At 44.0% G+C, this 24,060-nt stretch overlaps 1 protein-coding gene across 1 annotated transcript in view; it reads right to left on the reverse strand.

Moving 5' to 3' along the window:
• CFAP20DC (CFAP20 domain containing) overlaps nt 1-24,060 on the reverse strand; it is a 306,201-nt gene that overhangs the window by 258,396 nt on the left and 23,745 nt on the right. The window contains exons 3-5 of the mRNA XM_040359112.1: nt 23,355-23,444; nt 18,127-18,220; nt 10,878-10,950 (exon numbers count right to left, since the gene is read on the reverse strand). Coding sequence (XP_040215046.1) covers nt 10,878-10,950; nt 18,127-18,220; nt 23,355-23,444 — 257 coding nt within the window. The remainder of the gene's footprint in view (nt 1-10,877; nt 10,951-18,126; nt 18,221-23,354; nt 23,445-24,060) is intronic.

The following is a 24,060-nucleotide window of genomic DNA, read 5'->3' on the forward strand; positions in this document are numbered from 1 at the left end:
GTGGGCTGGACCTGAGCTTATGTAGGAGGCCTGCCCCCTGCCAATTTCAATTGGGGATTGGTCAGTGCTCCTCACATGAGCTCCCTGTCACTCCAATTCCCAGCCCTGTCCCTCTTCCAGAACATTCTCCCTGGAAGCAGGGGAGGCGCCCAAGAACTGAAAGACAGGTGGTCACACCCACTGCTACACTAACCACTCCCTGCCCCTAGATCAAAACAAGTAGGCCTAGCATTCAGCATATGCCTGCCTAAATTTACCTGCCTTTCAGCTATCACACAAAAACCTCACCTCTAACACCTACCTATGAAACTACCAAAAAAAATCACACATATAAAAAAAGACTCATTTTGGTGTGTCCAACAAAGACAGCATATACACTATTATTTCTGAGAACCATTTTGTTATAGCTAATTTTTTATTTGAGAAACCAATTAGATTATTCCTGTTGTTTGAGCCATTCTGGAGCACCATGTAAAAACTCTTTGGTGTAATAATATCTTCTGTAAATGAGACGAAGCTGTTGGAAAGATCTATTTCTACAGGTTGGACATGAAAGCAAATACTGTGCCTGCCTTCTCCAGCACAGTAGTAACCATTGCTAATTTTACAGGTTAATGAGATACAACCCTGCATGGCTCCTTACATTCACCTCCACTGTTAGATTCTTGCGGTTGTCCTCCTGACTTACACCCACTGGCTCATCTGCAGGAACTCTTATTTCTTTAATTACTATTTTCTGTATAGCACACAGCAAAATAATAGTAAAATACACAAATGGAGATGTTAGAGGAACTACAAGTCCTAGAAGCTCATACGAGCCATTTTAAGATTATAAGGTCTTAAATTTCCTTTAATTTTCACTTTGTAATTACTGGTATTTTTAGTATTCATAAGTATTGCTGGTTGCTATGGAAAAGGTATTAAGGGTATTAAAAACAATTCTTAAAGTTAATTTTCTGCATCGTACCTTTAAGGCCTCGTACACACGACCGAACATGTCTGCTGAAACTGGTCCGCGGACCAGTTTCAGCAGACATGTTCGGTCGTGTGTACGGCCGACCGGACAAATGTCTGGTGGATCGGACAGGTTTCCAGCGGACAAATGTTTCTTAGCATGCTAAGAAACATGTCCGCTGGAAGCCTGTCCGTCGGACATGTTCGGTCGTCTGTACGACTTACCGGACATGTCCGCTCGGCCGAAAGCCCTCGCATGCGTCAAAGTGATTCGACGCATGCGTGGAAACATTGACCTTCCAGGGTCGCGCACGTCGCCGCGTCATCGTCGCGACCACGTCACCGCGTTCTCTGTCCGTGCGGATTTCGGTTTGATGGGGTGTACAGCCATCAGACCGAAATCTACGAAAGGACATGTCCGATGAAAATGGTCCACGGACCGTTTTCATCAGACAAGTCCGATGGTGTGTACGAGGCCTAAGAAAACCAAACTTTAACTTGTAGGTTTCAACAAATTTTAGCATTCTCCAAATGTTAATTACATTGTTATATTTTTATGAAGGCACTGATTTACATAGGTGGCCAGAAAAAGGCCAGAAAAACATTTACATGGATGGCTACCTCTCCAGGAACAAACTTTGAGAACCAGCTGGGAAGCTGCAAGTGCCTGCACAGAAAGACAGACAAGAGCTGGGCTAACGGGAAAAGGGTGAGCATGGCTGTTGGAAATGGAAGATGAGACAAACCACTGGAGAGGCATGAGGATAGGCAGAGTCCTGTGGTCCAGGAGGCAAGGCTGACAACGGGCTAAAAGCAATTTGGATTTCTTGCAGGTTGATGTTATGAAATTGTTTCGGGCCAGAAGAAGTTTAGTGGACTGAGTGCTAGATATCGGCTTAAAGCCTCATTCACACTTGGTGGACTCTGTCGCTACGGAGTCTGCCTGCTCCTGTCGGCTCAGCGGGAGATCAGTCCGCAGATCTCCGCTGAGCCGACGGATGACAAGCTCCTCTTTGCTCACTGAGCGGGGAGGGGCTTGTCGGGCACCGCTGTCCTCCTATGGAGCGATCTGATGAAAACAGACAACATGTCCGTTTTCATCAGATCTTACCCAATCCGATCCGCATGGACGGATGGGGACGCCACACCCCCATACGTCTGTTTTTAGTGGGTCGGATGTCAGCGGACATGTCTCCGCTGACATCCGACACTCCATAGCGATGCATGGAGCGGCCGTTCAGGTCCGTGACAGACGGATCCGAACGGCCCTAAGTGTGAATGAGGCCTTAAACACCAGACTTGGAATTATTCTTTCCTCTTCTTCACTTTTATATATATATATATATATATATATATATATATATATATATATATATATATATAAAAAATTATGTTTGGGGGTGGTTGGGACCTCGTTACCACTTGACAAAGGAGTGTGCATGCTCATACACAGCACTGCGCATGCTCCGAAACACGTTGCACAGCATCCTGGGACCTGTGATGTCAGCACCCCTCTTACCATCCGCACTATGCTGCGATCCACGCTGCAGTCCATTTTGGATCCCGGAACAGCTAGAGGGTTTCAGAGGACTTCCTCCATTCACAATCGTCATTTCCCCACAGCGTGACACATCTAGTCTACTCGAGGAGGAGCAGTACACAAACACCCCCCCCAGCCATTACCTTAATGAACAGCCTGTATTATACCTACCTCTTGTGAGTAACCCAATATGGGGGCTAGAATAAATTGTACTTAATACTACATTTAGTGGCACTTCTTTCTCTTCTTTTATCCGTTTTCTACAGAGTGGGCTGCGCTCTGGATCAGTAGCTGACACAAGTGTATGGACTTCCTCCATGAGTCTTTCTCAAAAACTTTTAAACAAAACACTTTTTTTGATTTATGTTTGTGTGTTTGCCGTTACGCCTACTACACAATTTAAAACCACTTAACTCTGGCAGGGTACATAACATGTTTAGCTTTTATTTTATTCATTCAACGCTTTATCCCAAAAGGAAAAAACTGTTTGCTGTAACTCATTATAAAGTGTGACTTTGCCTTCAATTTTTTAGTGATTCGAATTCTGCTAGTACTTTTAACACTCCCCCCAGACTGACAATGCTGCTGTCTGCTGTACCTCTTGTGCTCTGTCGTCCAGAGTTTTGTCTCACTAATGGGTGGGTGTGTTACTGGCCAGATCACCAGGTGAAAACAGAGGGAAAGAAGTCAAAGAAAAGAAAACTGATGCAGCCACCACATCTATTATTTGCTAAGCTGCAATATATTACATTTTTTATTTTGGGTTTAATACAGGTATCTGCACCCTCCTCCCCCCTGAAAGGTGTCAAATGTGACACCGGAGGGGGAGAGGGTTCCGATGAGCGGAAGTTCCACTTTAGAGTGAAGTTCCGCTTTAAAAAACTACGTTAAAGAATTTGTAAAAGCAACATTTTTTTACAATAAAATAATAAACATATTATACTCACCTGCTCAATGCAATGGTATTGAAAGGAGTGTCTGTACACTCGGGCGGCAAGAGATTCTTGCCAAGAATCTCATCAGAAAAAAAAATATGTTTTTTTTCCTGACGAGATTCTGGCCCGTGTGTACAGGGCTAGCAGGTTCTCTATTTTTCTCGTCGAGATTTTAGGCAGTTTTCTTGACGAGAAACCTGAAAGCCTCGTACACATGCTCGGTATACTCGGCAAGAAAGCTCTGCCAGCAGTTTTCTTGCTGGTTCTTGCCGAGTAAACCGAGCGTGTGTACGCGGCTTTAGAGTGGGAATAAGTCAAGAACCTTTCAAGAGTATCAAAAAGAAAAACAAAAAAGTAATATATTGCAGGTTACCAGTCATCAAATGAAGTAGCTGCATTATTTTTTCAGGCTTTTATTTCCATAATTTTCACCTAGTAAAAAAAAAAAAAAAAACACTTCTTGTTCTAGCGTGGCTCTGCTCACTCACTCCACCGTATCTGTGGGGGCAGGTGTGGTTTGTCACCCTAGACTGGATTTTCAAAACTTGTCTTCTACTTATGTATTTTTTCAACCTCACCTACTAAGGCCCGGATTCACAAAGCACTTACGCCGACGTATCCCAAGATAGGCCGATGTAAGTGCAAATGTGCACCGTCGTATCTGTGCGCCGGACCCACAAACGAAGATGCGCCTAAAAACAGGCTTCATCCCGCCGACGTAACTTGCCTACGTCGGCGTAGCGTGGGCGCACATTTACGCTGGACGCATGGTGGCGCTCCTATTGATTAGCCAATTAAATATGCAAATTAGGAAAATACGGCGATTCACGAACGTACGTGCGCCCGACGCAGGCTTGGCGAGGTGCGCGTAAGTTCTACGTCTGGCGTAAAGTTATTCCCCATAAAGGAGGTGTAACTCAGCAGCAGACATACAAAGGGCTGCACCAGGGAACACAAGCCGGCGTATTTTACTTTGGACGTGTCTGGCTGGGCGTAGGTTACGTTCACGACGTAGGCAGCGATCCAGCGTAACTTAGGCAGTTTTTCCGACATGGTTGTGAGCATGCGCAGGGGGATGCGTCCACGTCTCGGCGCATGCGCAGTGCGTGATACGTATCTGTCTGGCGCTCGGCCCATCATTTGCATGGGGTCACGCTTCATTTGCATGGCTCACGCCCACTTCCACCTACGCCGGCTTACGCCTTAGAAACCCAGCGCAGTTTTGGGAGCACTGGCTTTGAGAATTTCATGCTTGCCTCTCTGCGATGCGTCGGCGTAGCGTATATTTTTTGCGCTATGGCGGCGTAATTTGTGCCCGCTCTCTGTGAATCTGGGCCTATGTATGTAACTATGTAACTTTTCATCTCCATTATAAGGTTCTTGGGGGGATGAGTAATTTTCAAAAGGAAGAGAACATTTCTGCTTTCAGTTCAGTACACAGGAAGTAAAGCCTCATACACACGATCAGATTAACCAACAGGAATTGTGTGATGACAGGCTGTTGTCGGAAAATCCGACCATTTGTATGCTCCATCGGACAATTGTTGTCAGATTTTCGGCCAGCAAATGTGGGATAGGATGCTTTAAAATTGTCCGCCAACAAATGTGTGTTGTCGGATTATCCGATTGTGTCCATTGGACAAACCTCCAAAGTACAAACACGCATGCTCAGAAACAATGCTAGCCATAACACAACATTAGCAGAAGTTGCCCAAAGGGTGGCGCTAAAGAGCTGATAAAACACGTAGTGTTCACGTTTGTTGGCCAACAATTCTTTGCCATTTGTATGCAATACAAGTTCCTGGCCAACGCCCTTTGGACAAAAGTCCTACGCTTTGTCTACAGAAAATCTGGTCGTGTGTATGAGGCTTAACAAGGACATTCCATCTCTGGCAAAATCAACAGATGTTTTTTAATGTGGCCATCACATCTAGGGACCAATTAGCTGCTAAATATTACATTTTGTTCTTGGATTTAGATAGCTTTTCATTATACATGGAGATACGTTACTGAAGCTCAGTAACAAGATTTATGGACGTTTTTGTGCTACTGCCCTAGGCCAGGCCCATTGGCAATGCAGATATCTGACGCTGTGCTCAAGGTTCTATATTATAGTTTGATTTTCATTGTCTTTTCTCAAGTAAATCAGCCCTTTATACCTCAGTATATATGAAAATACATTTTCAATGCACCTAGCACCCAAGGATGAGTCACTCTGCCAATCTGATTGCAGTTCTATGGTTTTCTTAGACATGTCAATAATAAAATACACAGGCACAAATGAACTATTATCCTCAATTTCAAACTTTTATCCTATCAGAGAGCAGAATGTCAAATACAAACCACAACAAAAAGCATTTATCGTTTGCTTAGACAATGTTTTTTTTCTGTTTGCATAACTAACTGGAAATGAAGGACGGGCTCATACTGTCTTAATCTTTAAATGCCTATCGACCTTGTATACAATCCTGTCTGTTTATGCAGAAAAATGCTAAAGAGACAATCAGCCTTGAAGCAGACATTTTCATCGCTATGCAAAGTTCTTACATGCAGGCATCCTCCCACAAGTACTCGCTCCACACTGTGCTCTACAACATTGAAATACTTTCCTTGTTTGTGTCCTTTCCTATTACTACCCCAGTTGTTTTTGAGATGATGATGAGGTTACATCAAGCTATGCTGCTTTTCATTCGAGAAACTGTTGTAATTTCAGATGAGAATAAGGCTAAAGGACTGCTAACCATCTAAAAAGGAAGCAGCAATGTTTAAAGACAAATTATAGTCCCTCTTTTTATAAGCTCAAAGCTGAACTCCAGGAAGACATAAATAACATGCTGCTAAGCGTATGGACCCAGAGAAGTTGAACTGTAAGGACCTTTCACATGAAGGGTCTGATCAGGTCCGCCTGTCAGTTTTTCAGGTGGACATGGTCGGACCCTCCACTCCCCCCTATGGACCGGCGGTTGTAAATGTTCATTTAAACCAACCCACCTCCAATCAAATCCATTTCACAAAAAAATATATAAAAAAATGGAAGTCGATCCGTCCTCCTCCATCTAGGTAGATCGCAGGGCAGTCAAGTATAAATGAACAGTGGAGTCCATTTACACCCGTCGGTCCATAGAGCAGAGCCGGCTCGGTTCATGTTTGCTCTGCATAAACTAAGCAGACCGACCTATCATCGGCCTTCTCTGCTCTGATCAATAGGGGATAAGCGGACAGATCCTCTGCTGATCTAATTGCAGCCTTCTCAGTGTTAAAGGAGCCTAAGAATCCAGTATGCAATTCCACCAACTAAAATGCACAAAATGTGAACAAAATGCAGGGTATGTGATGTAATTTCTTAGAGTAGTACACATTGTACTGTAAGTCGGGGTTGCCGCACCGAAAAAGAGGAGGAAGGGTCCACCATTATGTGCGGGCAACACACTTGCAATGTTTGCAAACATACAGGCAGTGTACTTGACATCATCCTTGTAAGTCCCGTAAGCTGTGCTCTGCAATGGGCTGTAGCCTGGAGAGGAGGAGGGAGAGCGGCCAGAGATCTGGCAATTGATGGGAGCAGATAGAGGTCTCTGGCAGAGCGTTCGCCAGCAGCCCTACCTAATCAGGGTGAGTGGGAGCACTGCTAGCTACTAGTAACAGCTTAGCAGGTGAATCAGCAAGGGACCTAGGGAAATAGGTCACATACCTGGTGACAGCCAGATACACTAGATGTTTTAGCAAAATGGCAAAATGGAGCAGGGGTAGGTAGGTTTGAACCAAGATGCACTCTGAGGCCCCGTACACACGGCCGAGGAACTCGACGTGCAAAGCACGTCGAGTTCCTCGTCGAGTTTTGGGATGAAGCCGCCGAGGAGCTCGGCGGGCCGCCTTCTCCCATAGAACAACGAGAAAATAGAGAACATGTTCTCTATTTTCTCGTCGAGCTCCTCGGCGGCTCCATCGAGCCAAAACTGTACAGACGACAGAGTTTCTCGGCAGAATCCGGGTTTTGACCGAGTTTCTCGGTGATTTCTGCCGAGAAACTCTGTCGTGTGTACGGGGCCTCAGTGTCACCTGGAAAGGCTCCAACCATTCCAATATCACTAACATTACACCAGACTTCCTCTCACAGATAATACTGGACTAGTAGATAAGTGGGAGACAAATGTACTGACAGTTTCACTGGAATGGTCTGTGGATTCGATGTTCTTAGATCTAACTGTACTCCACTCCCTACTCTGCCCCTAAGTTCAGGAATTTGTATAATGAAAAGTTCACAGGTATGATAACCCAACCAGTGTGTGTGTGCTGTCCCTGGCAGCCTTGCTGCTCTAAGTTGTAGCTTACCGGTATGTTGTCGAAAATGAAATCAAGGAAAACATTTTTAGAAACGTAGAATGCATTTACAGATTTTTGAGTAAATTTAAACTCGATGCAATGATTACAATTATTAAATGTACCACTAAAACCCAATTGTGTGTTTTAGTGCTTATGTACCGACAAGGAATATGATACCAGGACAAGAGATCAGAGAGATAAGTCTCTTCCTCATCCTCTTCACTGTCAAATCACAGGCTGTGGGAAAAAGGTGACCTTGTTGTGTTGGTTAATCCCTTAACGCTGGCTCCCGGTGGTTCTTTAGGGGTTTATAATACGTGAGGCAGGCTCCTGATCATGTGATTACTGTGATTGGCTGTAACAGTGACCAGACCAGGACTGAGAGTCTGCCCCACTAACTCTTGAGTCTAAACAGTGACCACTGGTGACAGCGGTCAAAATGCCACGGGTGCTGTGTGTGCTGCCAACACAAAACAGCAGGCTGGCTGTTTGCATATATGTGGCAGCACAACGTGAAGGAACACAATCATGTTGGCACAATTATGCATACCGCTAGTGGCAACAGGTAAATTTCAATAGAGAAATGTCAGGTTACCAGCCTGCAGAGCTTTGTGCATCTCAAGACTGAAATACAAATGTATTATTAGGTAAAACAGCTGCCATGCATATATTTGTGCATTTAGCTGTTTGCCTGGATTTCAGCTTCAGGAAAATACACAAATTAATAAAAATAAAATGTTAAAATGGAAAAACAGAAAAACTTCACCTCCAGTGCCTTTTTTTTTGCCCTTCATAAACCACATTTGTATACACTTTGTGCTCAATTATAATCTGGGACAATTTTGCTTTCTGTATTTTCTAAAAAGAGCAACGTTAATGTATTTATTGTGTCTAACAGTTTTCCTCTCACCCAAGAGCGAAAATTATTCCTTTTGATTTCTTAATGGTTTCTAAATAATGAAAGTGTTATGTTAAGAAACAAGCTAACACTTTTATTGGTTTGGACGCAGCAGCCCATGGGAACTTTTAAAATTGTTCTTTCAATCATGCTACTATCAAATGCATGAACTTTTAAAGCTCAACTCCAGCCAAACATTTTAAAAATTGTAAAAAGATCCTCTTGCCGGACCGTACATTTCAACAACAAACTTGCCATGAGGTCATATATGCATTTAACATACAGGTATTTTATGTTATTTCATTGTAAAAATCTCCCTTTTGTTGAAATTCAAATGTCCTGAGATTTCTCTTGGGCAACGCCATCTTGGATGTGATGTCATCAGCTCCAGGAGACTCGAGTGACATTTCAGTCTTTCCATAGCCCTTTTTTAGCTAGTCCTTACTACCTACCCACTACCTATTACCCCATTACTTACCTATGCCAGTGACAACCTGCTCAATTGTTTGCATTCTTTCTCCATAAATGTCTTCATAACTGGCCGTGCCTACGCAATAAGGCTGAGTTCACACAAGCCAATATTTAAAAAAAAAAATCGTTCGGCAGTAAGGTACAGGAGGCAATCCTGAAAACATGGCCCACCCCTGACCAACCCTGTACACAAGCTGCAGATGTCCAGCAAAACCCAGAAACAGAATTAAAGGTTCTGTCCTGCCTAAGACACTTTAAAACCTTCAAGCTCCAGGCCCCGAACCAAAACTACAAAGCACAGAGAAAACTTACAACACAGTTTTCTCCACTCACAATAAACAAGCCAGAGCTTCTTAAACTGCCAAAAAGTGATGCGGCGTGCTGTATCACTCGGCCCCGCCCCCCAGCGCGCCGCATCACTTTAGGCCTCGTACACACGACCGAACATGTCCGCTGAAACTGGTCCGTCGGACCAGTTCTCGCGGACATGTTCGGTCGTGTGTAGGGCCGACCGGACAATTTTCCGGCCGACCGGACAGGTTTCCAGCAGACAACTGTTTCTTAGCATGCTAAGAAACATGTCCGCTGGAGCCATGTCCGCCGGACATGTCCGATGGTCAGTATGACTCATCGGACATGTCCGCTGGCCCGAGAACCCGCGCATGATGTCGATGTGATTCGACGCATGCGTGGAAGCATTGAACTTCCGGGTTCGCGCACGTCACCGCGCTGTCTGTCCGCGGGGATTTTGGTTTGATGGTGTGTACAACCATCAGACCAAAATCTCCAAGCGGACATGTCCGATAAAAACGGTCCGCGGACCGTTTTCATCGGACAGGTCCGCTCGTCTGTACGCGGCCTCAGTGTGATTGGCTGGCGCTGCTTTCAATCCATTTAGGGTAGCCAATCAAACGGCCAGGCTGAGAACCGAGGAGGATGACGGGGGCGAGCGCGGGACTTTCGAGGGGTCAGGTAAGTAAAACGGGGCTCGGGGGGGCGGGGGGGGGGCGGTACTGTTGGATTTTTTTTCACCTTAATGCATAGGATGCATTAGGGTGAAAAAACATTTACCTTTACAACCCCTTTAAGGAAATAAACATGGGGAAATGTATTGCAGAGATACACTGTATATATACAGTATATATATATATATATATATATATATATATATATATATATATATATATATATATATATTTATTTTATTCTGCCTGTGTATATATATATATATATATATATATATATATATACTTTAAAGTTCTAACTTGAATTCTAAAATGTTAGACGCAAGGAAGGATAGACGCAACACATGGAATTTTATATATCCTTTTTTATACCCTGTTCTAAAAAACTGATGGTTTGTATGGTAATTTTTATGGTCAAATCCTTAACTGTGTGCTGTCTTACCTCTATCAAAAATAAATGTTTAAAAAAAAATCTAAATATGCAGATTTTGTATATCCTATATTCCTAAGACGTGACTTTCAGTCAGTCCGAGAAAGAATCATGTACTTTTGCTGTATGGGCTGTTGTGTTTCTCTAAACAGATGGCATGTACATGGTATCCTCTGGGAAATCTCAGAATATACTGATGCCTTGGAAATAACAATTAAATTAGCTTAATTACTTCATGTCGACTTGATAAGTCACTGTTTCCAATGCAAAATCTGCCAGTTGCAATTAATGGCTAGTGGTACTAATTCAATTGATGAAGTGTCTCCTTTGTGGGAAGAATGAAGTTATTTCAGTGACTTACAGTAGTTCGGCAGAAAAGTCTTGTCCTAGCGGGATGTACAGCTGCAGGATCAGAAACCTCTGGATCAGTCCAACTGAAGATGATAAACAACAGATAAAAAAAAAAAAAAAAAAAAAAAGAGCATTCAGTGTTAACGTGATCAACCAGAATATGCAATAATGTACTGTATGTTCAGAAGCACTTTTATAAGCAACAGATGTTTATGCAAATCCACAGGAATGTTTTAAAGTGAAGCTGCGTTCGCTGAAAACATCCAGTTTTTAAGAAAAAACTGTTTTCAAGATGCATAGGCTTACCTCCATACACCTACTACAGTATAGCAGGAGACACCAGAGTTTGACCTACTGTACTTGGTAATCTAAGAGACTCGGAGAGACATGCCCCTCTCTTCCTCAGATCTACAAGTCTTATAACTTGTAATGAGGGGTATGGCAGAAATTCATCCATGCCAGTGTAGAGCACTGGAGCAGGAGCACAGGAATTGCCTTCCTAATAAAGCAATTTTACCAGCAAAAGTCAGCTAACCACTTGACGTCCGGAAGATTTACCCCCTTAATGACCAGGTAATTTTTTGAGATACGGCACTGTGTTACTTTAAATGACAATTGTGCAGGCGTGCAACACTGTACCCAAATACAATTTATGTCATTTTTTCCCACAAATAGAGCTTTCTTTTGGTGGTATTTGATCTCCACTGCGTTTTTTTATTTTTTGTGCTATAAACAAAAAAGACTGACAATCAGTGCTCATCAGTAATCACAGCCTCCTCATCAGTGCTGTCTATCAGTGCCATCTATTAGTGCCCATCAGTGCCACCCATCAGTGTTCATCAGTGCCACCTATCAGTGCTGCCTATCAGTGCTGCATATAAGTGCTGCCTATCAGTTTTGCATATCAGTGCCTCCTCACCAGTGCCATCTTATTAGTGCCACCTCATCAGTGCCCATCAGTGCAGCCTCATCAGTGCCCATCAGTGAAGGAGAAAACCAAATTGTATAACAAAAACAAAGAAAACTTAAAAAAAAAAAAAATTGGTCCCCGAAGCGGTGCGTGAATTGTCTCCGCTGGACTAGATGGCAATGAGTTGCTGAGCAGTGTCCCTGGGCTGAATGGTGAAGGACCGTGTGGCTGACACTGTTTCGGGCTTCTTTTATCCTCAGTCTCTTGTTTAGCAAAAAAAATAAAAACAGTGGTGATCAAATACCACCAAAAGAAAGCTCTATTTGTGGGAAGAAAATTATAAAAATTTAGATTGGGTACAGTGTTGCATGACCGCGCAATTGTCATTCAAAGTGTGACAGCACTGAAATCTGAAAATTGGTCTGGGCAGGAAGGGGGTGAAAGTGACCAGTATTGAAGTGGTTAAATCATAAAGGAACCAAGTTCCTCATAACTTCCTTCACCTTCTGCATTACTGCTTCAGTCAAATGAATCTTAGTGATATCAAGGGATTGTGATCTAGTATGTACCCTGTACCCGGGCGCAGCGTATCTAAGATACACTACGCTGCCATAACTTATTATTTTTTTTTTCAAATCCACAACGAATCCGCGCTGTAAGTTACGGCGGCGTAGTGTATCTTTGGCGGCGTAATGGCGCGGCATTCAAATCTCTGTGATGGGGGCGTGTTTTATGTAAATACGTCGTGACCCGACGTAAACGACGTTTTTTTAAACTGCGCATGCGCCGTCCGTGGGGGTATCCCAGTGCGCATGCTCGAAATGAAACCGGAACAAGCCAATGGTTAGGACGGTGACGTCATTCTACGCAAATCCCTATTCGCAAACGACTTACTGTACGCAAACAACGTAAAAAATTCAAAATGCGAGGCGGGAACGACGGCCATACTTAACATTGAGTACGCCTCATAATAGCAGCTTTAACTATACACCGGAAAAAGCCGAACGCAAACGACGTAAAAAAATGCGCCGGCCGTACGTACGTTCGTGGATCGCCGTAAATAGCTAGTTTGCATACTCGGCCGCTGAAAAATTGCAGCTTAGATCCGACGGCGTACTAAGACGTACGCCTGTCGGATCTAGCCGAGATGCCGTCGTATCTTGTTTTGAAGATACAAAACAAAGATACGATGCGCAAAATTTGACATTACGGGGCGTATCAAGAGATATCAAGAATACTTTTGTGGATCTGCCCCTGTATATCCACTTTTAGGCTACACTTGCTGATACAGTCAGGGCCGATCCGCCCTATAGGCTCACTATGCAAGCCACTTAGGGCCCTGCAAAGCTGCGGAGGGCCCCCAAATTACTAGAGGCCCCGCCTGGTGAGAAGTCATTTTCGGCCCCTCACCCCACTTCTCAACTCGCTGGCTGCATGGGACAAGAGGTAAGAAGTCAACACCCCCCAGTTCTCACATTAATGTAAGAAGCCACTTCTGACATCAGAACACCCCCTCCCCCCGCTTCTCAACTTCAATCTTTAATGTGACATGTCACTGTCAGCAGCGCCCCCGCCCCTCAACTTTAAAGTGGTAGTATACTCTGTACTACCACTTTTACCTACAGGTAAGCCTATAATAAGGTTTACCTGTAGGTATAAAGAATATCTCCTAAACCTGAACGGTTTAGGAGATATTCCCCTCGCAATGTGCCGCTGACTGCAGGGATCCTCGGCTAAAGGCCCGGCAGCCGCCGGACCTTGCCGGCAAGAAGTCTCCTGCGCACATGCGCGGGAGTGACGACATCGCCTCTCCAGCCACTCACAGCGCTGGAGAGGCGATATCCGGAAGACACACCGAGGCAAGATGACATCTCCCTCGGCGTGGACCAGGTAAGTTCCCTACACCTCGTTCCAAGGTAAGTATTTCATAATGAGCTAGTATGCAGTGCATACTAGTTCATTATGGCTTTTGCCTTTCAGGTAGGTTTAAAAAAAAAAAAAACAAGAACGGGGTTTACTACCGCTTTAATGTGACATGTCATTTGCTTAGGGCCCCAGGGAGGTCAGGATCGGCACTGGATACAGGCTCAACATTTTGTGATGGATTAATTATTCTACTGGTAAAAACAACCAAAAACACAAAATGTGACTTTATTATGGAGGTTCGCTCTGCACAACGGAAAGGGGTTAAACTTTATTTGGACTTAGAACAAGAGAGATATGAGAATAGGCTGAGAATCTGTGTCTCTTTCAGAATAATTTGTGCTTCATCTGCGGTGTACACACACCTCAGTACATCGCAAGTTACAAGATGTATCAAGAGCCATTTGAGATTATTATAGCGCTTAAAAATCTGGAGACGTACAAGGAAAAATATTGTAGGGACATCTGACAGCAGTAAAAGGCTGCTGTGGAGACCAAACCTATTCATGTACAATAAATCCTTTTTAGAGGAAGATCTGGTGCTAATAATGCTATACAGTACTACAGTATACACTTCACTCCCTGTCCCCCATGGCCTTCCACTATAGACCATTATCCCCCCACTACAGCCCCTGACCCCCCCATAAGTGAAATAAGGGATTGCTTCACTTTAAGTACATTTTTCATTTTACATACATGCTCTGGTCCCATTGTGTACTTAAAAGGGGGTATGTCTGTATAGAGAAAAGCACTTGTAAATCAGTAGTTGCTCATTCACAGTAGTCCGCATACTAAAATTCTACAAGCTGGTATCCATTGTGTATATGCGGTAAGAGGCATTATTGCAAACTGTTGGCGCTATATAAATATAGTATACAATAATAATTATTATTATTATTATAAAGCATCACATTGTTTATATACTTTCTTGTTGAGCCTGTGTTAATCTGTGCAGATGAATGCCGCTCAATGCAAATGATGTGAACAAGCCCTAATATGTAAATTCAGAAAATAAGTTATAAAAAATAAATATTTTGTAGTGACCGATGTATTAAGGGCCACAAAAGGTTGCTGAGTGTTTGCAATTACCATTTTATAATGGCATTTGCACCATTAAGTATTAGAATTCAAGATCTGTGTTCCAGTTTTTAGTTGTAATATTGCATGATGGATGACATTGAGAGAATTTGGAGCGGGAACACTTTATATTAATGCTTGCAATAAACAAATTAAAGGCTCATTTATTGTAGGGATATATTAATTTACTATACAAAATTCTGCTGATAGAAATAATTGAAAATATGCTAGTAACTTCAGAATAATTAATCTCTAAGCCATTAGCACAAGATCATATTTTTAATCCATCTCTTGTGTTATACTGTGCTTAGGCAGAAGAACTTTAGAATTTTTCTATTAAGCAAAAACATCTTAGTTTGATGTACTACATTTTTCACGTATTCTTGTTTTTAAATAACATATATTCCCTAACTGTCTCAGTTGAGTATGGCAGACCTGATAAAGTAGGTGAGGTTAGAATTTTTTTGTGTGAATCAAGGCAACTGCAGCCTAGATGGATCCGGGGTGGAAATAATTTAGTACTAAAAGGATAAAAGGTGTGCATGTTAGACTACATCTAGGATGTGCACAGAATCCTAAGAGGCCTTGATGGGAGGGATATGGTATCTTTGTCATACCGAGTAACAAGCCTTGAATTAGGTGTTTCTAGAAATACAGGTTAGATGCAAGAAGAATATTTTCTATAACAGGCTGGACTGGTGTACTCATGGTTGTATTGGAGTATAGTGCTCTAAACTTATCTTCAGATTGTAGCCAGCCATAGACTGTTTTTTTTTTCTGCAACAACGGGTTGCAGGAAAAACAATCGCTCATTTCCCCCATCAACACTGACTGGAATCCCTACAGTGAAGCATATTTGCGTCGGGCGTAGCGTATCTAAGATACACTACGCCGCCGTAACTTTTTTTTTCCCGAATCCTCAAAGAATTTGCGCCGTAAGTTACGGCGGCGTAGTGTATCTTTGGCGGCGTAAGGGTGCGGAATTCAAATGGATGTGATGGGGGCGTGTTTTATGTAAATACGTTGTGACCCGACGTAAACAACGTTTTTTTTTAACGGCGCATGCGCCGTCCGTGGGGGTATCCCAGTGCGCATGCTCGAAATAAAACCGTAACAAGCCAATGCTTACGCAAATCCCTATTTGCGAACGACTTACGCAAACAACGTAAAAAATTCAAAATTAGACGCGGGAACAACGGCCATACTTAACATTAAGTACGCCTCATAATAGCAGGGGTAACTATACGCCGGAAAAAGCCGAACGCAAACGACGTAAAAAAATGCGCCGGCCGGACGTACGTTCGTGGATCGCCGTAACTAGCTAATTTGCATACCCGACGCGGAATTCGACGGAAACGCCACCTAGCGGCCGTCGGAAAAAATGCACCTAAGATCCTACGGCGTACTAAGACGTACTAAGATACAAACCAAAGATACGACGCAGGAAATTTAAAATTACGCGGCGTATCAATAGATACACCGGCGTAATTCTTTTGTGGATCTGCCCCAAACTGTCTATGGTTAGCTTTTCTGGACAGCTTTGCAGTCAACTGGAGCAGCCCAGTAAAATCATATGAAAATCAGTGGCGGCTGGTGCTAAAAAAAATGAAAAAAAAAACCCCATCAAACTCAGCTACTGTGCCATCAAACACAGCCACTTCACCTATCTAACGCAGCCACTGTGTCCATCAAACACAGCTACTGTGCCCATCAATTGCCGCCACTGTGCGATCAATTGCCGCCACTGTACCCATAAAATGCAGCCACTGTGTCCCTCAAACGCTGCCACTGTACCATCAATTGCCACCACTGTGCCATCAAATGCAGCCACTGTGCCCATCAAACGCAGCCACTGTACCCATCAATTGCCACCACTGTGCCCATCAAATGCTGCCAGTGTGCATCCCCCGTCCCCGGCACTTACCCTGTCTCGGTGGGGCAGCGGTGTCCTCCACGCTCCTTGATGTCTTTTCCCGTCCACTCTTCACATCCTCTGCTATGATTGAATGCCTGATAGGCGTCCAATTACAGCACCTGTCATTTCAGCCAATCAGGTGACAGGTAACAGACCCGAACACCAGATTGGTGGAGAGGCGGTTCAGTGTTAGGAAAGCGAATAATCATTTGTTTTCCTAACACACAGCTGAGTGAACTGCGAATGCCCAGCATGGCGCTTGCTGTTCACCTTTTTCAACGCCTAACCGGAAACTGAGGCTACAATTCGCAAAGGCTCACCAAAATTGGACAATAGGAGATTGCAAAAATGTTGCCTAGTCTGAGTCTCGATTTCAGCTGCAACATTCAGATGGTAGGGTCAGAATTTGGCGTAAACAACATGAAAGCCTGGATCCATCCTTCCTTGTATCAACGGTTCAGGCTGGTGGTGGTGTAATGGTGTGGGACATATTTTCTTGGCACACTTTGGGCCCTTTAGTACCAGTTGAGCATTGTTTAAACACCATGGCCTACCTGAGTATTGTTGCTGATCATGTCCATCCCTTGATGACTACAGTGTACCCATCTTCTGATGTCTCCTTCCAGCAGGATAATGCACCATGTCACAAAGCTCCAATCATCTCACCACTGGTTTCATGAACATGACAATGAGATCGATGTACTCCAATGGCCTCCACACTCACCAGATCTCAATCCAATAGAGCACCTTTGTGATGTGGTGGAATGAGAGATTTGCTTCATGGATGTGCAGCCCACAAATCTGCAGCAACTGTGTGAAGTTATCATGTCACTATGGACCAAAATCTCTGAGAAATGTTTCCCACACCTTGTTGAATCTATGCCATGAAGCGTTAAGGCAGTTTTGAAGGAAAAAGTGGGTCCAACCCGGTACTAGCAAGGTGTACCTAATAAAGTGGGCGTGAGTGTAAGAAGGGAGATAAATACGCATTTTTTTTCTTGGTCCTCCATCAGTGAATGCTCTTCCTTGTTCTCTGACACTCATGGTATGTGGATGAGCCCTCAAGAACAACAGGTCTTGCATTGTACTGAAACTGGTCAAACAGTTAAGTGAAGTGACTTCAGGAACCAGTCATAAAAATGGGCAATTAAGGATCAACTTTTCTTCTCTCTGGAATTCAGATTTAGGTAATAATTGGCACATAATGATTACATTGTAGTGGCTTACATAATTATTATTTTGTTTAGAAAAGATGGCGCTGCCCTTTAAAACAATTTTTATACAACATACTAGCACTGGAAAAGTTAAACTACAGTTGCTTATTAATCCTGATTTGACTATTAAGAGACAGAATGGCCCTTTTGTCTAGCATTGTTAGGAGAATCAGAAGTGACAAGTAGAGTCGTATACTTAAGGTAAGTACAGGACACTTACGCGTTTGCTTGCTCTCTTTTGGCAGCTGCATCTTGATAGTCTGGCTGCTTCCTTCAAGGACAAAGACAAAACTCTTCACTTCCTTATCAAAGTCCTTGAATCAAATTAATAAAAAATATAATGAATTAGCCATCAAATGCTATTAGAAAAAATACAGAGCAGAACAGATCAAAGAAGACTTTCTTTTTTTCATCTTCTTAGAATACTAGACATTAATCCCACAGTGGTCCTGTAACAGATGATAAAGTACAATCTTGGTCTTAAAAAACAGAACGACATGTCATTTCTTCCATCAAAAATCCAAACATCAAGAGGTTCATTTGTTATTTTAGACTAGTGGGAGGAGCCATGCAAGTTCCTCTGTTATTTATGCCCTGGTAATCAAGTGTGCATCCACGTTCACTGGCCTATAGCACAGATACATTCTTAACCCCTTCGCACCGAGCTTCCACATATATGCGGCCTCGGCTTTAGGAGTATGTACTGGGATGATGCCCGCAGCTGCAGGTAGAGCGGGCAGTCAGCTTTCTAGGGATAACAACCAATGTGGCTAAAAGCCACTCCTTGTTATCCCGGAGGAGCGGGAGGGGACATCCCCACTCCCGCCGCCTTCCGCCGCTCTTACCGGGCCTCCCGTCCCACCAGGAGACCCGATCCGCCTCTTCCGGCGTCTAAACACAGACTGGCACAAAGTCGGAAACGGCTTTGTGCCAGTCTCCTGTTTGTAAACACGGAAGCGACGTCACAACGTCACTTCCGGTTTACTCGGCTGCCAATGGCGCCAGTTTTTAAAAATATACAGTATTCAGAATCGCCATTTTCAGCGATCTGAATACTTTGAAGTGCAAAGGATGGATTTGGGGTCTTTTAGACCCCCGATTCCTCCATAAAGAGTACCTGTCACCACCTATTACTGTCACAAGGGATGTTTACATTAATTGTGACAGCAATAAAAGTGGTCACATTTTTTTTTTAAAACACAATGTAAAAAAATAAAAATAAATAAGAAAACATTTATTTTTAAAGCGCCTCCGTCCCCGCGAGCTTGCGTAGCAAATAAAACGCATACGGAAGTCTTGCCGCCTATGCAAATGGTGTTCAAAACACACATGTGAGGTATCACCGCCATCATCAGAGCGAGAGCAATAATTCTAGCACTGGACCTCCTCTGTAACTCTAACCTGGTAACCATTATTTTTTTTTAAACCTATTAAACCTATGGAGATTTTTAGGTATCATAGTTTGTCGTGACATGTTTGGTATCTATTTACTCTGCATAACATCATCTTTCACATTATACAAAAAAATTGGGCTAACTTTACTGTTTCTTTTTTTTTTTAATTTATGAACATGTCTTTTTCCCCAAAAAGTTGAGTTTAAAAGACTGCTGCACAAATACTGTGTAACATTAAAATTGAAACAATCGCCATTTTATTCTCTAAATTCTCTGCTAAAAAATATATATATAATGTTTGGGGGTTCTAAGTAATTTTCTAGCAAAAAATACGGATTTTAACTAAATGTTAAACACCAAGGGCCAGATTCACGTAGATCAGCGGATCTATAGATCCGCTCGTTCTACGTGAATTAAGATCCGCTCCCGCAAGTTTAGGAGGCAAGTGGCTAATTCACAAACCACTTACCTCCAAACTTGCGACGGCGGATCCTAAATCCCCCAGCGGAATTCAAATTCCGCGGCTAGGGGAGTGTCATATTTAAATCAGGCGTGCTCCCGCGCCGATTTAAATACGCATGCGTCGTCCGGGGAATTTCCCGGCGTGCATTGCTCCCACTGACGTCAATAGGACGTCAGTGGTTTCGATGCGTACGCAAACTACGTAGTTCCGTATTCGAGAACGACTTACGGAAACTACGTAAAAAAATACAAATCGACGCGGGAACGACGGCCATACTTAACAATACTTACCCCTGCTTTTAGCATGGGTAAGTATACGACGGGTACCGCGCTACGGAAACGACGTAAGAACACAGCGTCGGGTCCGCGTACGTTCGTGAATTTCGCGTATCTCGCTGATTTACATATTATTCATTGTAAATCAGCGGGAACGCCCCCGGCGCCATTTTTAATTCAAAAAAAAGATCCGACAGTGTAACACAGTGTGACACTGTCGGATCTCAGCCCTATCTATGCGTATCTGATTCTATGAATCAGGCGCATAGATAGGACCAGAAAAAATCCGAGATACGATGGTGTATCTGAGATACACCGTCGTATCTGCTTCGTGAATCTGGGCCCAAATGTCAGAAATAGGCTTAGGCATGAAAGGGTTAAAGTGTATTATTTTGGATTGAGATGGTAATAATTGGAGTAGGGTTGTCCCGATACCGATACTAGTATCAGTATCGGGACCGATACTGAGCATTTGCGCGAGTACTCGTACTCGCGCAAATGCTCCCGATGCTTGCCCCCGATACTTTTTTTTTCTCCTGAGTGGGGGCAGAGAGGAGGAGGGGAGCGGTCGGAGAGGAGACCGAGAGGAGACTGAGGGGCGGAGAGGAGGCGGGATCGGAAGGCGGATAGGAGGCGGGATCAGAAGGCGGAGAGCAGAGCAGTCCTCGGGTATGTATAACATACCACTGGAGGAGAGCTGCTGCCGCTGCCGCCGTCTAGTTGTTCGGCGCTCAGGGAACATAACAGCTTTCATTTGAATAGCTGTGTGTTCCCCGCCGCGCGTCGTCATAGCCCCTCCCCCTTGTCCGGGCACTTTGATAGACAGACTACCCGTCCCAGGATTGGACGGGTGATCTGTCTATCAAAGTGCCTGGACAAGGGGGAGGGGCTATATATGACGACGCATGACGGGGAACACACAGCTATTCAAATGAAAGCTGTTATGTTCTCTGAGCGCCGAACAACTAGACGGGGGGGGGGGGGGAGACACAGACAAAGCTGAATTTGGGAGACACAAATCTGAATTTGGGAGACACAAAGCTGCATTTGGGAGACACAAAGCTGCATTTGGGAGACACAAGGCTGCATTTGGGAGACACAATGCTGCATTTGGGAGACACAAAGCTGCATTTGGGAGGAGACATGCTGCATTTAAAAAAAAGTATCGGTAATCGGTATCGGCGAGTACATGAAAAAAAGTATCGGTACTTGTACTCGGTCCTAAAAAAGTGGTATCGGGACAACCCTAAATTGGAGCAATGATGACCAACAAAACGCCTGCTGGCTCTCTGGGGGCAGCCTGCCATGCCCTGGGTCTGCCATCTGCTGGGGTTCATGTGGGACCCATGCAAGCATTAACCGCATTCCGGGTGCTAAAATGCTCTCTGCTTTTTAGTACCCAGCACTGAAATAAAGATAGTACTGTCAGGTGGAATGATCTCCACTTGAGAATGCAAAACAAGTATAGTTCCAGCCAGGGCTTTTTTTTCTGGTGGAACCTGGTGGAACTCAGTTCCACCACCTCTGGCTCAGACCCTTTGGTGCCTGCTCACCACAATCACTTGTAAACACTGGTTTCTGTGTTTACAAGTGACAGCTCTGCACTCTGTGTGTAACCCCCTGAACTCTGCACTCTGTATGTAACGCAATACTGGTATTTAATGCCCCTTTAAGACCCTTCTACTGTTTGTGAAATCTGACCTCACCCACTATTTGATGTGATTTGGAGGGTGTGTGTAGGGGAGGGGATTTGGGGGGTCGTGGTTGAGTTCCAGCACCTATTGTTTGAGAAAAAAGCCCTGGTTCCAGCCCGCTAGGTCAGCATTGTATTTGTGTTAAACAAACTTTATTGCTCATCCAGCAAATTTACAAAGCCAGAGTATTTGCTCATCACTCTCCACCAGATCCTATATTCTTCATCCTACGGGTTACTCTCAATTAAGCTCAGTCATGAAGGAACCCCCACTGAGGAGAGAGCAGTATGGTAGCATGTGATCAAGTAACTACTGATCACCAATGCTGGAAGGGTTTAATTTTACTGCCACCATACTGGCCACCAATAGGAATAAAAAAAAAAAAAACACTTGTTAAATAAGGCTCCTTTCACACAGGCTTTCCGATCAGGTCCGCCTGTCAATTTTTCAGGTGGACGTGATCGGATGCTCCATTCAGCCCTATGGAGCAGCGGATGTCAGCGGTGACATGTCTGCTGACATCCGCCGATATCTGATCTGTTCCTGTCCATTAAATTTAGACAGATGGAGACCCTATTTTCTATCCGTCTGGCGGATCAAATGAAAATGGACAGGTTGTCCATTTTCATCCGATCGCCACATAGAGGAGAGCGGGTCTCTGACAGGTCCGCCTCGGCACAGTGAGCTTTTGATCCGCCTGCTCAGCGGGGATCAGCAGAGCATTCATCCGCTGAGCAAAGTGGGGTCTGCCGGGCGCACCGCCAATTTGAAAGGACCCTAAAACTGCCACTGACCACCAATATTGAGGGGTTTAATAGTACTGTTAATGACACCAGTATGGGGGGCTATTATTGCGGTCACCGATACCAATGCTGAGGGGGGGGGGGTGCAGCGTAGTTCCACTTTAAGTGGTCCACCATTGGATTGGAGATATTTCCGTCACTTACTGTCTCACTGACAATGACAGGGAATATCTCCAATAGCAACACGGACAGAAGCGTATATATTAGACACTTCCACCTCCTAAAAAATTGGTCTGGGAATTTACACACCTGTGTGATTCATCCTACCAGCGTGTGGTTTAAACCTAATGAGTTTTAGGTGGTATTACACTTTAGTGGATCAAATTGATTCTGAGCACTCAACATGAGTTCATAGCAGTCCTCAAATGTTTCTGAGCACACCCTGATAAAAGTAAATTTGACAAACACCAGGACCTTTCAGACTTCCAGTCCAGGCCTGTGGAGACAGGATAACCATCCTTGCATAAAACAGGAAACAAAGTTTACTCTCTTTTTCACATGTGCTTATCTTACTCTTTAGGCTCACAGTGGAAATAGTGGAGTAGAGATGGGCTCAGGCATGTTCGGATCGAACCCACCAGAAAGCCGGCACTGTACATCGCCAATCATAGAGAGCATGTGTATGTGCAGCTGCCGGTCGGGAAAGGCCTCACTGCCTATGATTGGTGGTGTGTAGTGACAGCTTCCTGGTGGGTTCGATCTGCACACGCCTGAGCCAATCACTATAGGAGAGATAACAATATGCACACTCAGTAATGTTGTTCACTGATACTACACCGATACTACACCGACTGACTGATTTAGAATGAATTTACTTACTTTCCATATAGCTGATTGGCTTCCAGAGAGTTTCCATTTTGCCACTGGATCTTTACCTTGGGCACTGAAGATTTCAACAAACGCTCCCCCCTAAAAGGTAATAGAAGAAGACAGCTGATGAAATGAAAAAGTAATAACATTAAATTACAAAATGGCTTGTGTAGTAATTTTATATACTATAATTAATTGTTACATTAAAAATACAGAGAACTATCAGAACTAAATATGTTTTAATTCACTAGCTGCATCAGTCACATTTGAACACTGGCTGGTTGATGCAGCAGATAAACAGCCCCAGTAGCTTAGGTGGTTGCTAGAGTTCTATGTTAACCCCCTCTTGCCTAGCCCAGAGGTCTTTAGGTCCTGGTGGGGAGGTGGAGGGGGGGATGGGACAGATTAGCAGCTTCCAGAAGTGGCAAGATAGCTGCAGCTCCAAACAGCACTTCTCTCGTTTTAACAAAGTATTTATTAAAGAAGTCAGCAACCAACAGTTCTACTCACACGTCCCGGTTTTGGACTCACCAGGCCACATGTCCTCAACATGTGGGGGTACCTTGCTAGGGAGGACCTCCAGGAAAAGAATTGTGTTCCTATGCTGACGAGGACAAGGGCTTATTTCACAGAATCCTGACCTGAAGTTTGTGGGGGTCTATGGGTGGAATCTGAAAGCCCTCTTTAACAAGAAGGACCCAGATACCAGCCTCTC

The sequence above is a fragment of the Rana temporaria genome, chromosome 7 (genome assembly GCF_905171775.1).
Source record: "Rana temporaria chromosome 7, aRanTem1.1, whole genome shotgun sequence".
NCBI classification, from domain to species: Eukaryota; Metazoa; Chordata; class Amphibia; order Anura; family Ranidae; genus Rana; species Rana temporaria.